Source organism: Megascapheus bottae, chromosome 2 (assembly GCF_031878675.1).
Source record: "Megascapheus bottae isolate mThoBot1 chromosome 2, mThoBot2.hap1, whole genome shotgun sequence".
In the NCBI taxonomy this organism is placed as follows: domain Eukaryota; kingdom Metazoa; phylum Chordata; class Mammalia; order Rodentia; family Geomyidae; genus Megascapheus; species Megascapheus bottae.
In genome coordinates, this window is record NC_143510.1 from 67,898,136 (window position 1) to 67,914,740 (window position 16,605).

The following is a 16,605-nucleotide window of genomic DNA, read 5'->3' on the forward strand; positions in this document are numbered from 1 at the left end:
TATGTGGCCCACTTAGGAAACAGAAAAGCCCAATATGGCTAAAGGATGAAATGTAAACACAAGAGAGATAAGATAAGAGGCCAGACAAGCAAGCAGGAAACATGAAAGCTATTTTATGAAAGAATTTAAATTAATGCTCTCCAAGCTTTTTTTTTTTTTAACATATATACCTATGTTGGTAACTACACTTACCTATGAATACTTTATGGTATTTACATGGATTATATAAAAAGAATATATTTTAGCAAAAAAACAACATAAAAAAGACATTTATCTTTTTACTTATGGTACAGAACTTTTAAAAATGAAAGTAAAATTGATTATGCTTCAATATTTCTGAAATCCTTCTTTAACAGTCTGTGATACAGAGGACGACCAGATGGATTCTAGTTTGTATATATGGTTACAAACTGACTATCAAAGACCCTTACAATAAGACTTGGAACTTTTTACTCAACATTTCAAAAAAAAATTTATATTGGAACTGCAGTCACTGGAATGAATCAAATATCTAGCACAAAAAGAACAAAAAAAATAAAGTCTAAGACAGATGCATAAGATAATACATACACATAAAGAGTAGTCAGGAATGGGAGAACTCTATAAAGAAGGAGATATCAGAAAAGAGATGATAGTAAGAAAATCAAGAGTAAGGTATCAGTGCGGTCATCTCATATTGTTGAAAAGCACTAGAACTTCTTAAAGACTCTTTTACATTTTTTAAAAAAAAGCCCAGTTGTCTTCATAAACTACAATGTATCCAGGCAGAAACTTTAATGCTGACAACTACCACTACACAAACAAGAAATACATTTGTCTTTTAGTTTTTTTGTATTGTGTATGGAACAAGTTTACACACTGTATTTCAAAAGAGGCTGGAGAAAGATCAAGGACGGCTGAACAAGGGACCAAGCACTCAGCCCCCCTATGGAACAGCCAGAACAGCAAATGTTCTGGTTTCAGGAAGGTGACTGAATAAAAACACTGTATGTCAATAAGGGAGTGACACAAACTGACTGTATAGGGACTAGAGACTTGACAGAGCAGCCTAGAGAGAGGAACAAAACCCACCACAAATGTGACCCCGCCCACCAGCCAAGAACAATTCCAAATCACCAAGACAAGCAGGAGGACATCACAGACCTCTATCAATGCCACAAAGCAAGAGAGGTACCATCGTTATTACTGGCTTTGAATCCAATCTGGAGACTACCTGATGTCTATGACTGTTTTGCTCTAAGAAGCAACTCACTTTGGGCCCCTATCTCCCAGCGTCCAAGATGCTGTAAGTATAGAGCCGCCTCTTCAGAACAGAACCACCATCAGAGTTCATTCTGCCAAGGGACTGCAGTCACTTAATCTGCTCCTCCCTGGAGTCCCCACTGCTCTTACTCTGGACTGCCAGCTCATGACTGTACCCACTCAGCTACACAACTGCAACATCATATCCAAAGAGCACCCTGAACTTTAGAACCACCTGAGGATCTACCTCTACTGTACTACTTCACCACCTTGTCTCAGTGCCTCAGCTGCAGTTATCATCCCCAGCTCTCCTCTGTGAAACCCCAGGAAAGTCTGGGCAGAAGCCTGTGTGTTGCCACCATGAGAGATCACGACTGCAGCACTCACCCCTCACAGCGCTTAAGAACTCACTTCAACATAACCTGGGGCATCCCAGGTTTTGAGGGGTCCTCAAGACTCTAACACCCACTTCTGCAGATATAGCTGCCTTCATTTTACAACTCCTTCGCAATAGGCTTGTCAGTATATGAAAGCACCAATATGCCAGGGTAAAAGCCAGGCATAATTACTACTGGAGAATAAAACCAGTGCTTTATCCTCAGTACATATTAGGTATAAAAGAAGTACTATCATAACTATGAAGAACTGGTGACTTGGTTTTACTGCCAAGTGAAACTGTTTATCTAAAAAATAAAAAGTAAAAATGTTTTTAACCTATTTTGTAGACTAGTAATGCAAAATGGAAAGTATTCAGAATAAAAAGTTGTTTCATTAATTCCAAAAAGATTGCAATGTTCTAGTTAGGAATGTTAACACAAAGATCCAATGAGAACCTTTGGGCCACTTGCCCTCATCTACAACAACACTAATTTTAATGTTCAGAAAAGGGAAAATCATAACCAGTATCAACAAGGATAGAAATCACATTTTGCTGGGGGCTTTTTCCCTTCTGAGTATTTCACGTATGTGGAAAGATGGGTGTTGTGTGGGGGAAAGTGAACTGTTATTCTAAAACTACCATGAGAATGACATTGGCAGCATGAAGATTACAGTTAGAGGAATTTTCCGCTAATATAGACATTTTAAAGCTTAGCAATTAGAAGAAATACAAGACTCTTGGGTAAAATCCTGCTTTAGGAATGGTATCAATATTCAGAAGTATAGACTGGATTGTGAATTTCCTACTTGACCAAACCAGGGCATGAGTGGTCTCTGTATTTTCAGCTTCTCTCACTACCTTGCTCTCTCCCACTACTCTACTTCCTCAGTGTAGCCCAGCATCTCTAAAGGGTTCTCTCTTTTTCTTCTTCCAATTAGATATATACACATAACTACAGACTAATCACTAGCAATCAGAATCATGTCTCCAACACTAATAACAATTTTATATACATATATATATATACTATGCAGAAATACAAATGAGCAATATCAGTAACCCTATCAACCCAGAAAAAATGACTATCATTTTCACATGTTTTTTATTTTATTTTTTTATTTTTCTGGATCACAGAAATCTTCAAACATCTCAGTGAAACACAAGCTATCTTCTTTAAAAAAATTATATATATATATATAAGTATAAATATATGTGTATTTTTTGTCAGTTGTGAGTCTTGAACTCAGGGCCTAGGCACTGTCCCTGAGCCTCTCTTTGCCCAAGGCTAGTGCTTTACCACTTGAGTTACAGTACCACCTCTGGTTTTTGAGTGGTTAGACTCATGGGAACTTTTCTGCCTGGGATGGCTTCAAACTGTGATCCTCAGATCTTCGCCTCCTGAATAGCTATGATTATAGGTGTGGGCCACTGACACCTGGTAAGAAAATATTCTTTGACAGAATTTTAGTAGCACATGACCTCAGGTTAAAAAGCATCATATATATATATGTATATGTATGTATATGTGTGTGTATAATAAATATATATAATAAATAAGCCAACTCTGCAATAATGTACATACGTTTTTATTTATGATACATTTTTAAAGCTCTTCTATTCTACGTCAAATGTAGGCAGGTTATAACTTTCTTATGCAATTTGTATTTTTCTGTCATAATTTTAATAACTATATTATTACTATATACATCAATATACCATAGCTTTAATCTGTCTAACTGTTAAGTTTCAGTTGTTCCATTTATAATTTATGCTCATGTCTATCATGCTAAATACAGGGAATTATTCAAAAAATAAAAATCAAACAGAATAGTTTCTTCATCACAGGTACTTGGCTGCTCAACTATTACAGCTTGAGAGCTAGACAAAACAAATTCAGAAAACATTCAAACTATAGTCTTTATATAAGTCTCTTACACAGGCTTTCACAGCTCAGATTGAGTTAATAAATATTTGACATATGATGTCCATTTTGCTTGGGGGGAAAGCCTTAAGAAAAACAATACAAACATTTTTTATGTACTAAGAGTAAGTCAGGATCCCCAAGAACCAGTGCCTCAGGACTATAATCATGACTCCTCAGGAGGCTGAGATCTAGAGATCACAGTTCAAAGAAGCTTGGGCAAGAAACTTTTATCTCCAATAAACCACCAAAAAGCTGAGGTAGAGTTGTGGCTCAAGTGGTAGAGAGCTAAGCTAGAGCAAAAAAGCTCAGGGACAGTGCCTAGACCCAGGCTCAGGGCCGGGAGGTGAGGATGGGGGTGGGGGATAAAACACAAAATCTGGTATGTTTACAACATCTGGAATGTTTAATGTATATTCTCTACCATGTATTATATGCACCTATAACATTTCACATCAGCCTAAAAATCCACCAAGTGATGAATGGCTAAATAAAATGTAGTAGAATTGTGGATTTTCTGACATGCTAAATAAAGGAACACAGACACAAGGACACAATATATATGTGTGGTTCCACATATATGAAATATCTAGTATCAAAAGCAGTGTGGAGGTTTCTTAAAGAACTGAAAATAGACCTTCCCTACAATCCCGCCATACCACTCCTGGGTATGTAACCCAGGATATGATAAGGACACCTGCTCAGCTATGTTTACCTATGCACTATTCACAATAGCCAAGCAATGTAAACAATCCAAATGCCCTATTGCAGATGAACGGATACAAAAAATGTGGTATATATATATATATATACACATATGTATATATATATATATATACAATGGAATACTACATAGCCAACAGACAAGATAAAATAATGGCATTCGCAGGGAAGTGGATGAATCTAGAGCAAATCATATTGAGTGAGACAAGACCAAAGGAACAAAAGGCACATGGTATCCTTAATATGTGGCTATTAGATCCAAACAGCACAAGAGCGATGACTCAGTATTTGCGTACCCAATGCTATGGACATGGTATTGGAAATATAAACACAACTACATAGACATAAAAATTTATGACTCTATAGACATGTTTTATTACATAGATTAATATGCATCTATGACATACAAACCCTAAGCCTAATTTTAATTATGTTCTAAAATCTAAGTGCCAGTGATTGTATATAGAGATTCCCTTCTTGAATACTTGTTTATAAAATACATCATTTGAAATATGATGTAAAAATCAATGTTAAATTCTTTACTATAAAAAGGAAAAAATATATCTAGTATAGAAAAATCTATAATGACTGAAAATGACTTAAAGCAGATTACGCTAGATTACTAATTGCTAGGAACTAGAGGTGGAAGGAGTAAGGATTGATTCCTTAATGAATAAAAGGCTTTCCTTTCATGGTGGGAAAATAAATTCTGGAACTGGATAGTAGTGATAGTTATACCACAGTGAATACAGTAGTATCTGCTGAATTGTACACCTTAAAGGTGTGACTTTTAATGATGTTTGAGTTACAACTCAATCAAACTCTTCATAAACTGAGAATAAAAACCCATGTGGGAGGTCTTACACCTATAATGCCAGCTACCAGGTAGGTGCAGATTAGGAGGCAGATCCGTACAATATTGATAAGGAGACCACCCAGGCCTATGAATTTTAGAAGTAAACCTTCATGAGTTAAAATTCTGTTTCTGCTACTGACTAGGTTTGCAACACCCAGGAAAAGTATTCTATTTTTGAACATCACTTCCCTCATCTATCAAAGGAAAGTAAAATTTATATCTATTTTAAAAGATTAACAGAAAAACTAAGACTGCTATTGAAGTGTCTTAAAACATTGTAAGAACCCATTAATCTATGCCTTTTAGCACATTACGAGCACATTTTGGCAACTTTTATATTCTCACCAGGGACAAGGAAGTTAACTTCTCTGGTACTATCACTGAACAATTTTTCACAATGATTACAATTTTCTTCCTATGCATGTGCACATATAAACACATTCGTATTTACTCATCACTTAGGTATGGTATAATAAACGGATGTTCAAATCCTAACCACAATATACTTAGCAAAAAGCCTTTGAGATAATCAGGTTTAGATGAAGTCAGGAAGGTAGAAGTTCTCGTGATAGGATTTGTGCCTTTATAAAAGTGACATCAGAAAGCCAATCTCCAACTTCACTACAGAAGAATACAAGACAGCTAACTGCACCCCCAGACTTAATACAGCCCCCATCAAAACCCAGCTAGAGTAGAAATATCATCATGAACTTCTAGCCTTCCTAAATGTGAGAAAACTAATTCCACTATGGCCTTATGGCATTTGTCAAATATAGGTGGAATATTCATATTTTCAATAGCTGAATACATGATGTAAGGTGGTTCTAAGTTTTCATTCAGCAAAGTTCATCAAACTATGCAAATTCACAGTGTGGGCAGTTTTCAAAAACTGCATGGTATGTGAGAATAAGCCATGGTCAGACAGACATTACATGCCGACCTGTAATGTAATTTCTCACAATATTAAGGTTTCTTGCTTTTCAAAAAGCTACTTTAAGCAATTCTCTTAGTTAAGTCATGGTCAGACAGACATACTCATGTCTACAATACAAGTCACAAATTTAGGATTCTTACCTTTTATATCTGCCTGAAACTGTTCTAGATGATTCCTGTAAAATAAAAATAATGACAAATCAGTTTGGATATGTTTAATTACTATTTATGCTTTTTAAAAATTTCATATCCAACAAAACTTGATTGTTAAAAACTTGCTTATGGGCCGGGAATTTGGCCTAGTGGGAGTGCTAGTCTAGCATACATAAAGACCAGGGTTCGATTCCTTGGTATCACATACATAGAAAATGCCAGAAATGGTGCTGTGGCTCAAGTGGTAGAGTGTTAGCCTTGAGAGAGTCCAAGGACAGTGCACTTAGGCCCTGAGCTCAAGCCCAGGACCGGCAAAATAAAACAAAAAAAAAAAACACCTGCTTAGCTGAAATCAATCACTTATAAATTGGTTTTTAATATGGTGTGTATTTTATAAGTTCAGAAAACACATGGGTGACCCATCACTTATCAGTGAGCTTAAAGCTTTTAGAAAGCAATGGGCATGACAATTTTAGTAATTCCTCCTTTTTCTTAGATGCCCCCCTGCTCCAAGTAAGGCTACAATTTATCAGATAAAGTGAAATGATTATTTTTAGAGACTATAGCTAAGCTACAAAAAATAGAAAATTTAAAAAAGATACTTATGGAAGTTACCATTAACCATTGGAATGGTTAACACAAGTCATGGGACTTGAACTCTGGGCCTGAGCGTTGTCCCTGAGCTCTTCAGCTCAAAGCTACTGCCCTACCTCTGGAGCCACAGCCCTACTTCCTCATTTTTAGTGGGTAATTGGAGATAAGAGTCTCAAGGACTTTAGTGCCCAGGCTAGCTTTGGACTATGAGCCGAAACTTTCTGTTCAACTTGAGTTTGCTATATAATTCTGATTTGAAAATCAACCTAGAACAGAACTGATAAGGTCAACCTACTAACTGTTCCACTTTAATAGCAAAAAGGTAATTATTTTTCTTGATAAATTTTAAAGGTAAGCATTTAGGGAGCCACAGTGCCACTTCCAGTTTTCTAGTGGTTGACAGGAGACAAGTCTCACAGATTCTCTAACCCAAAGTGGCTTCAAACCACAATCCCAAATCTTAGCCTCCTGCATAGATAGCATTTCAGGCATAAGCACCAGAGCCTGGCTGACTCTCATTTATATTCCTTTTTTTCCCCGCTGGGGGACCAGTCCTGGGGTTTGAACTCAGGGCCTAAGCAGTCCATGGGTTTTTTCCTCAAGACTAGTGCTCTGCCACTTGAGCCACAGCACCAGTTCCAGCTTTACTATGTATGTGGTACTGAGAAAATCGACCCCTGGCTTTTGTAAATGCTCCCGGCTCTCTCATCTTTATTTCTAAATGAAAATGTAAGTTTAGGGAAGACAGGCAATGACTCCTCCTCCCATCCCAATCCCCTTTGATTTTTTTTTTTCTCAGACCCTAGGAAAATATAATTCTGGGGTGTAAGGGAAGCATCACTTGGGAACCAGATACAGAAAGTAAGCAGATAACAGGAGATGATGTTTGTGAGCAGTCTTCCCTGGAAGAATTACTTCAGGGCCAATGCAAGTAGATTCTAACTCTCCCAAGGACGGTGAAGGAAGTCTAGCAAGTAAACTTCAGAGTGTCTTATCAAAACTGAGGCTGAGGAGGCAGAGGCAGCTCTGTACCTTATAGAACAAACATGTGAAACTGATTATTTATAAAAATAAGGCATTTCTGTAGGATAACAACAAGAATATGTTTTACAAATATATTTTGCAATATACCATGCAAATAGTTTATAAATTATTTTGGGAAATTTAGTAACTAGTTAAGTTTTAAATCTCTGGTTATTTAGATAAAGCAAAAAGAACTAGATTCATATGTATCGCTCACTCAAAGTACATTTACTGAATGTGGATGAGGACATTATATGAAACTTCTCCCTGGAATATCAAACAAGATGTCAACTTCCAATTTAGAAATATGGCATATTTAAATAATAAGCTCAAATATATGCACTCCAGACTGGCATTGAATTTGAGACCTTCCTTCCTTTGTGTCCCAAGTGGTGGAATTATAGGCAGCCACAAAATTTTCCCAGTTAAAGGAACTTACCTCTATAATTACTAGGAACTTATATTAATATCTAGTGTAAACAACTACTGTTAAACTTAGCAATCCACTCTAAATATGCAATAATCTTCCTGGACTTGTACTTATTTCATCTTACTGCATATAAACTTTACTCATTATTTCTGAGTTGTCAGTTCCAATCTGACACTGTACCTGTAATGTTCCTGAGACTTCCTTATTGGCTCTGCTAAGCTTAAATGAGCCAGAATGCTTTCTTTAAACTAAACAAAACAGTCGGTGCTCTGCCAACATTTCCTTAGCTCTACAAGGTGTTTTTCCTCCCTTTGAGCAACCCAAACTATCCCATTACAGAGATGATTGTTTCAGGAAAAACATATTTGGTATCTGTTGTATAACAGACATTGGAGTTTGGAGAAGATAAAATTACAGTCCTTGAAACTTGTGAGACCAGTAGTTAATACTTTCTGCAGGCAGTTTCGGTGGAATAGGGTGTCTCCATTTTTTCCACATTTGAATTTCTTATAAGTAAATATGAAACAATAAAAACCATTGGATCTATTGCTGAATGAGTGATCTACAATGTGTAATTTTTAAAAATACAGTTAATCCTTTAAAATTAAGGAAATACACTGTGTAACTCCTTCAGACTCAAGGAAACTGAAAAGAGTCATGGGTAACTAAAGGTACACAATTCTGAGTTATATCATTTCTACAGCAAAAGACATGATTGCAACAACCTGAGTAAGGTCTCAATCAGTAACAATGCATTAAGTTTGATTTCTTATTTCTAAGAGCAGTGGTATAGTTACATAACATTTTATTTCTGGAAAATACAGTAAGTTTAGAGAAAATGAGGGGTCAGAGTAGTAATTTACTATCAAGTAATTTGTGAAGAAAAAGTGTTCCGTACAGTCTTTCAATCTGTTTGGGGAATGAAAATTATGCCCTCTGAAAATTAATAATGGCACACTCACAAAATGGCATTAAGTACAGAAACTGATTATTGGTAGGGCTACTTTATAAGTAACTTAGGCAGCATATATTGAGGATTTTTTTTTTCTGTCGGAAGTGGGACTTGAACTCTGGGCCTAGGCACTGTACCTGAGCTCTCCAGCTCAAGGCTACGGTCCTACCCCTGGAGCCACAGAGCCACTTCCAGTTTTCTGGTGGTTAATCAGAGATAAGAGCCTCAGGAACTTTCATGCCCAGGCTGGCTTTGTATCATGATCCTCAGATCTCAGCCTCCTGAGTAGCTAGGAATACAGAAGCAAGCTACCATGTCCGGCTATATTAAGAATTTTTAAAAAATCTTTAAAATGGTTTTTGGTTTTGTTTATGGTACAGTTAAGTTTCACTCCAGAAATCTGACTAAAGAAATTAAATTCAAACCACATTTATAACAATGTCAATGCAAGTATTATTTAAAATAAATTTTAACTACTAGATTTACCATTAATTTGAAAACAAATTTAAAAAGAAAGTTCTATGCTACTGTAAACATTACTTCTGAGTAAAAGAAAAACTTCCCATACTACACAAAGAACACTTTAAAATATGGTCAAAATTACAAAGGCACATTTCTTTTCATCCAGCAATTCTAATTGTAGAATTTTTTTCTACAGACCTATACATACAATACAATACACACACATACACACACACACACACACTTAGTGTTTCACTGCTGCCTTGTTCATAACAGCAAACAATTATCAACAACCTTAATGATCAGGTGTAAAAATCATAGTTCATCATAGTGAAATGGCATATTCTGCACTTATGAATATATGGATATCTTTACATACTGCAATACTAAGAAGACTGCAATACTAAGAAAAAGGGCAAGTTGCAAAACATGTTTACAATACCTTTTGACCCACCAAAAGTTTACAAAGGAAAAGGTAACCTAGGATGAATTTCATCAAAATACATTATATACAAGTTGTAACTATCACAAAGACACTTCTTGTATAAGTAATTTATGCTAATAAGCCAACTCCTGTGTTGGATTAAGAAAAAAAGATTAAAAATAATTTAATCTTCAAAAGAACAGTGAAGTACCAAATTCATTCCCATTTGTTCTTCATTTTTGAAGATTGACTTTAAGGGGTGCAAATTCACAGATAATATTAAGAAACATACTCTCTCCTAATCAAAAAATCCTTGCAAACATCTAATGATGTCAGCACTAATTTTATCTGCCATAAACCTGCTCTATTGCTTTTGATTTTGGAGTTGTTAGCAGATATTTATCCTTTGTGAGTAATGGAATATATGACTTTAGATAGTAACTGGGATGACAGGCAGGTCATCTGTGTGGACCAAGCATTTCCTGTTCCCACTTGAACTCTTGAGGAGCCAATTTGGGGACCCATGGGAGCTCCTTAGCCTCACTGTGATCCTAAGCAAACAGCCAGGCAAAACAGATACTTGATGCCAAGGACGCCAATGAGGAACACAATCACTAACCCCAATTGCTAATAAAGCAAACAGACAAACACCAGAGTAATGAAGAGTAGGACTAGGAAAAAAAAGCAGAAGAACTACAGCAAAGATAAAGTAGATGAGGCCCAGAACTTCAGGCTCCTGTCACCTATGCTCAAAGAATTCATTCCATATCTTGGAGTATATTTGAACAAAACATTAGACTTTGTGAGTGGGTAATGCTCTCTTTCTTCAGAAAGAAACCAGCTCTGTTTCTAAAGCCACTGCCAGATACTGAGTATTCTACCATTTGAGTATTCTAGAGTAAGAAAAAGACCAAGAACTGAAACTAGGTGTGGTGTGCACTCTTAGTTAAAATGGGGTGTGCGTGTGTGTGTGTGTGTGTGTGTGTGTGTCTGTGTCTGATGCATATATATATATCTTAATAAATAAAAGCTTTCAACTTACAGGAAATGTCCACTGAAATAAGTCCAGATTTAATTTAACTTTATGAGACAGAAGGATGTTTTGTACTACAATTAGTCACAGATGCGAGAAACAGTTGTTAGCTTACAGCACATTAAAGTATGGTATTACTTTTTCCCAAAGCTGTGATGATTATCTATCAAGTCCTAAAAAAATTGTTCAAAAATTGTTTACATCTCCTTCAAAATATTTTTTCTCTACCTGAAGGCTTCATTAATAGATGATTATATTTTGTATCTCTTTTCACCAATAAAATGGGAAATATATTCCTTTGAAATTCCTTTCAACTCTGAAAAAGCACATATAAATCTAGGGGCTGAAAATCTCACCAAGTAATTTAGTAACGTATTATATCCAAGATATTCCTAAAATAGAGTTTATATAAAATGGTTCTCAGGCTGACACTATAACTCTATAGTAGCTTAAACTTGTGTCTGATATAAGCAAAGACTTGGATTTTCTCCCCAGTACAACCAAAAAGCAAATCAGTAGTAAGCTGTATACACTCAAAATAACAGCTAATTATCTTATAATTAAACAGAAATCAATATTTTAGCAATTCACAATATTGTATATTGTTTGTTACTTTTTTTTTTTTTTTGGTCAGTCGTGGGGCTTGAACTCTGGGCCTGGACGCTGTCCCTGAGCTCTTCAGCTCAAGGATGCCACCCTACCCCTAGAGCCACAGCACCACTTCCTCGTTTTCTAGTGGTTAATTGGAGATAAGAGTCTCAAGGACCTTAGAGATCAGGCTGGCTTTGGACTATCAGCCTTCTGAGTAGCTAGGAGTACAGGCGTGAGCCACCGAGCCCAGTGTGTTTGTTACTTTTAAACCTTTGATTCCGACGAAACTTTCTGTTCAACTTAATTTTGCTATGTAATTCTGATTTGAAAATCAACCTAGAACAGAACTGATCAGGTCAACCTGCTAATTTTTCTTCTTTAATAGCAAAAAGGTGGGGCCGGGAGTTTGGCCTAGTGGTAGAGTGTTTGCCTAGCATGCACGAAGACCCGGGTTCGATTCCTCGGAACCACATACATAGACAAAAGCCAGAAGTGGTGCTGTGGCTCAAGTGGTAGAGCCCTAGCCTTGAGAAAATCCAGGGACAGTGCTCAGGCCCTGAGCCCAAGCCCAGGATTGGCAAAAAAAAAAAAAAAAAAATAGTGAAAAGGTAATTATTTTTCTTGATAAATTTTAAAACTGACGATGCTTAAATTAGCTTGTCAGTCAGTCATCAAATATTCCTTGTTTAGGAACTATGAGCCAAACATTGCTTGAGTCAACAAGTATTAGAATATAAAGAAAATTAGTGGTTAAATCCATAGAAAACACTTACAAGAAGCTGATGCTACCAAAATTACACTGGAAATATTAACAGCAACTTTAAAGCAGCTAGTGGCTTCCTGGTAGTTTCAAGTACTTACCTGTGGTAGAAAGGAGCTGCCTGGATCTAATAAGCTTATAGCTTCATTCTGCATTGTGTTCTGTTGAGTAATTGCATCCTCTCGTTTCCGCTCTTTCTGTCCTGCTTCATCATCTTCATATTCATCTAAGCACTGAAAGGAAGAAGAGTTTCCAATTCATTTTCATATATAATTAGGAGTGTTTCGATCGTGTATTGTAAAAAAAAAAACAAAACCAAAAAAAAAACACATACTTGATGGAATTAAAGAAACCTTTGTGCATTCAGGAATTACACAATAAAAATGTTCCTTTCAGCAAGATGTACATTTAATTCCACTAAATTAAATTCTCTGTTTCAAACCAATACCTACACACACACACACACACACACACACACACACACACACACATTCACACCCCTGGCAACATGTCTTTCCTCTAAACTCTAATTAGCAAGGACAAATTTCTTAAAGGGATGCTTCATTTATTCTTCATTACTTCTTCAATGATTAAAACCACTGTGTCTACTTTATACAGACACCCTGAGAGTAATAAATGATCTATTAAAACACATATTTACAGTTTAATAAGGAAAATAAATACGTCAGTGTATATATGGATATGGGTAGAAATAATCTAGTGATAAAGATCACTTTCTAGCTTAGTTTCCCCATGGTAATATAAAGAATATTATCACTGAGGGAGTTAGGAAAGGACTATGTAATTCAAGGATGGGTATAATATGGAGCCAATAATTATCTATCATCATTATCTATCTCCAGACTTCACACATGAGAAAAATAAATTCAGAACAAATCCATGTCCTTATTATATGTAGGTTATATGTGCCTTACAAAACATTTGTAACTAACACACTGATCTAAAAAGCCCACTGAGAGACACAAAATGGAAAGAAAAAGACTCTTCAGGCCTTGTTTACAAAGGCATTAAGACACTCCCCAAAGCACAGTATGCAGGGAAGACAGCAAGGTTTACAAACACTGTGTAAGAGAACAAAACAGATGCCACTGTATAAACCAAGAGAAGTCACTGGATGATCTACAGACAGGAAGAACTGAGGACAGGGTGCTTGCTTGATATGAAGCAATGTGGAATGCAGCAGTGGTAATCACTATGTTGAAAATAAACTATACAACTTGTGGGTAGGGACAAAGAGAAAAATTGGGAGAGGAAGGGAAGAAGTGACACTGTCCAAAAAGAAATATATTCATTCCCTGACTTACGTAACTATAAGCTTTCTGTATATCATCTTTATAATCACAATATTTTTAATAAGCAATTTGGAATGCACAGGTTTTAAAGAAAGCATGTGGAATCTTACATACTTCCGTGACGTGGAGAGGAAGTCTGGGAACAGAATGAGAGAACAAACAAAACAGATGAGCAGACTGAGACTTCAGGTAACTATAGGGTATCAATGTAGCAAAAAACAGTAAAAGAAAAATTGTGGGACCAGTAAAAGAAAAATTGAGCGTGGCCTATTGGTAGAGTGCTCACCTAGCATGCCCGAAGCCCTGGGTTCGATCCCTCAGTACCACATACACAGGACAAAGCCAGAAGTGGCACTGTCACTCAACTGGCAGAGTACTAGCCTTGAGCAAAAAGTATCCAAGGACAGTGCCCAGGCCCTGAGTTCAAGCCCATCAGAACTGGCCAAAAAAAAAAAAAGGAAAATGATGATACTGTGACTGTCTTTGCTGTGGGTCTATTTTGTTCCAGACTCTAACCCAAGAGACTAAAAAGCTTCTGCCAGAATCCACAGGATAACATTCTAGCTTGCAAAAAGGTGAGATGACAAAGCCTCACAATTCCTGAGGTGAAGACTAAAAAGACATACTCCATAATCTCCAAGAAACATGAGTAATTGATCACCTGAGACATTTACACATTTCCTTACATAGCACAGAAGAATGTTAGTATTACAGTTCCTTGGAATATAAGCACAATAAAATAAACAAGGAACATAAACACAATATAATAAAAACTACATTTCAGGAAAGAATCTAGGTACAGTTTATTGCTACTGAGAGTATACATTAATTTATTAGTAATTAATCGATTAATACTAGTTAAACTACAACAGTAATTTGATCCCATGAAAAATTATTAATGTAGGTCAAAAACGGCCATTAGTAAAAGAAATCTCAATGCATGCTACAAATATGTTAGCTAGTCCTAATTTGAAGTCTTTCAGGATATTTAAAAATAACATTCTCATTGGAAGATGGGAGGTTAGACAGTCCCTATAGGTGGGTAGATTTGTAGGAAGGGGGTGTGCTACAGTGAGGAGAAAAAAAATAGAATATTGTCAAAATAAACTATCTGTAATAATAAAATGAAACAAGGAAACTTGTTGGGGATGCTATTTCTTAAGGGTGCAAGAGTATGATACGGGAGTGAAACTGAATAGAATACAGTGTAAACATGTATACAGATTAACAATGAAATCCTCACCCCTTGTATAATTAATACAAGACAATATAAGTCAATAAAGAAATTCTCAGATGGTATATATAATAATGACAGTATTAACAATATGTTATGAATAAAATCAAACTCAAGATATCGATGTCTGCTGTCATGATTCTGGAAGTACTGATAAAATCAAATAAGAAAAATAAGTTTCGATATTAAGAGGGACTCAAAACTTAGATATTTTTATTTAAACTATTTTAGGATGAATTAGTAAGGTGCCTTTCCTACAGTAAGTATGAAAACAAATACATTTCTAAAGTAACATCCATAACAAACTGAGGTAAGTTCATTTCAAGATTAGTATCATTTTATATGACTATAGAAATTCTCAAGTTCTAGATCTAACATCAATAGGCTAAAGTTAGAATTCTAAAGTCATAGGTTTGTGCAGAAAAAGGAAACATTGAGGCAAGTAGCTAGGAAGTTACTGAGTACTGACATATTATTTTATTTATCTTTACTCTCAGTTTTCCCTCCACTCATTTCCCTATTAAAATACAGACTCCCTTTCTGGGTGCCAGTGGCTCATGCCTGTAATCCTAGCTACTCAAGAGGCTGAGACCTGAGGACTGCAATCCAAATTTAGGCCAGGCAGGGAAGTCCATAAGACTCTTATCTCCAACCCAAAAGCCAGAAGTAGAGCTGTGGCTCTAGTCTGACACTTAAAATAGTAGTAGTAATAGTACTAGTAATAGCATATTACTGCTTGACTAATTTTTAGATGTAGGGCACTGTAAAGCACTAAATTCTAGTATGTCTTATAATTCCCACAAATCTTTCAGAAGTAACCATAAAAAAGAATCCAAGAACCAAGTTTAACTAACAGGCTTACTAAAGACATGAAATGGTTGAGTGGTAAGGATAGAACTCCAACCCAAAGCCATTTAACACCAAACCCTTAATTTTCTAATGGTCAAATATAATGTGTTTGTTAGTTATGACCTTGATGTGTGCTGCAATGGAAGTTTTGTTTTGGCCAGTTCTGGGGGCTGACCTCAGGGACTGAACACTGTACTTGGACTTTCCTCAAGGCCAGTGCTCTACCACTTGAGTCACAGTACAACTTAATATCTTTTTTTTTTCCTGGTAGGCAAGCACTAGACCACTAGAGGTCAAACTCCTGGCCACAATGGAGAATTTTTATGAAGAAATAGAAACAGGAAAGAACAGAAATTACCAATGAGTGTTTTTCAAATCTTTTGTTTTGCTTACCTATGAGTTTACTAGGTCACTCTATAGAATCACTGGGCAGTGCAGTCAGTGTACAGGATGATGATTAGTGCAGCCAGATGACCATTACATAAGAGGTCACATGTTCTAGGCTTTTCTGTGTTTACTCTTGTTCCTCTTTAAAGTTCATTTCCACATCTATCTCAGTCACTGACAACAGACCCTCAAGCTTCATCACCACTACACAGGCACTTGTTTCCCTATCCCTAAGATAACCCACATCCTGCTCTCACCCAGCAATGGTAACCCTCGGCTCCCCTTTAGATTATTCCATTGTGTCCTTTACATTTTTATAAGAAACACACTTTGGCCGGGAGTTTGG

General features: G+C 36.2%; 1 protein-coding gene across 3 annotated transcripts in view; it reads right to left on the reverse strand.

Annotated features, from left to right (window-relative positions):
* Pawr (pro-apoptotic WT1 regulator) overlaps positions 1-16,605 on the reverse strand; it is a 66,560-nt gene that overhangs the window by 13,023 nt on the left and 36,932 nt on the right. For all 3 annotated transcript variants that reach the window (XM_090328300.1, XM_090328299.1, XM_090328301.1), the window contains exons 2-3: positions 12,578-12,709; positions 6,196-6,230 (exon numbers count right to left, since the gene is read on the reverse strand). In XM_090328300.1, the coding sequence (XP_090184426.1) occupies positions 6,196-6,230; positions 12,578-12,709 (167 nt within the window). The remainder of the gene's footprint in view (positions 1-6,195; positions 6,231-12,577; positions 12,710-16,605) is intronic.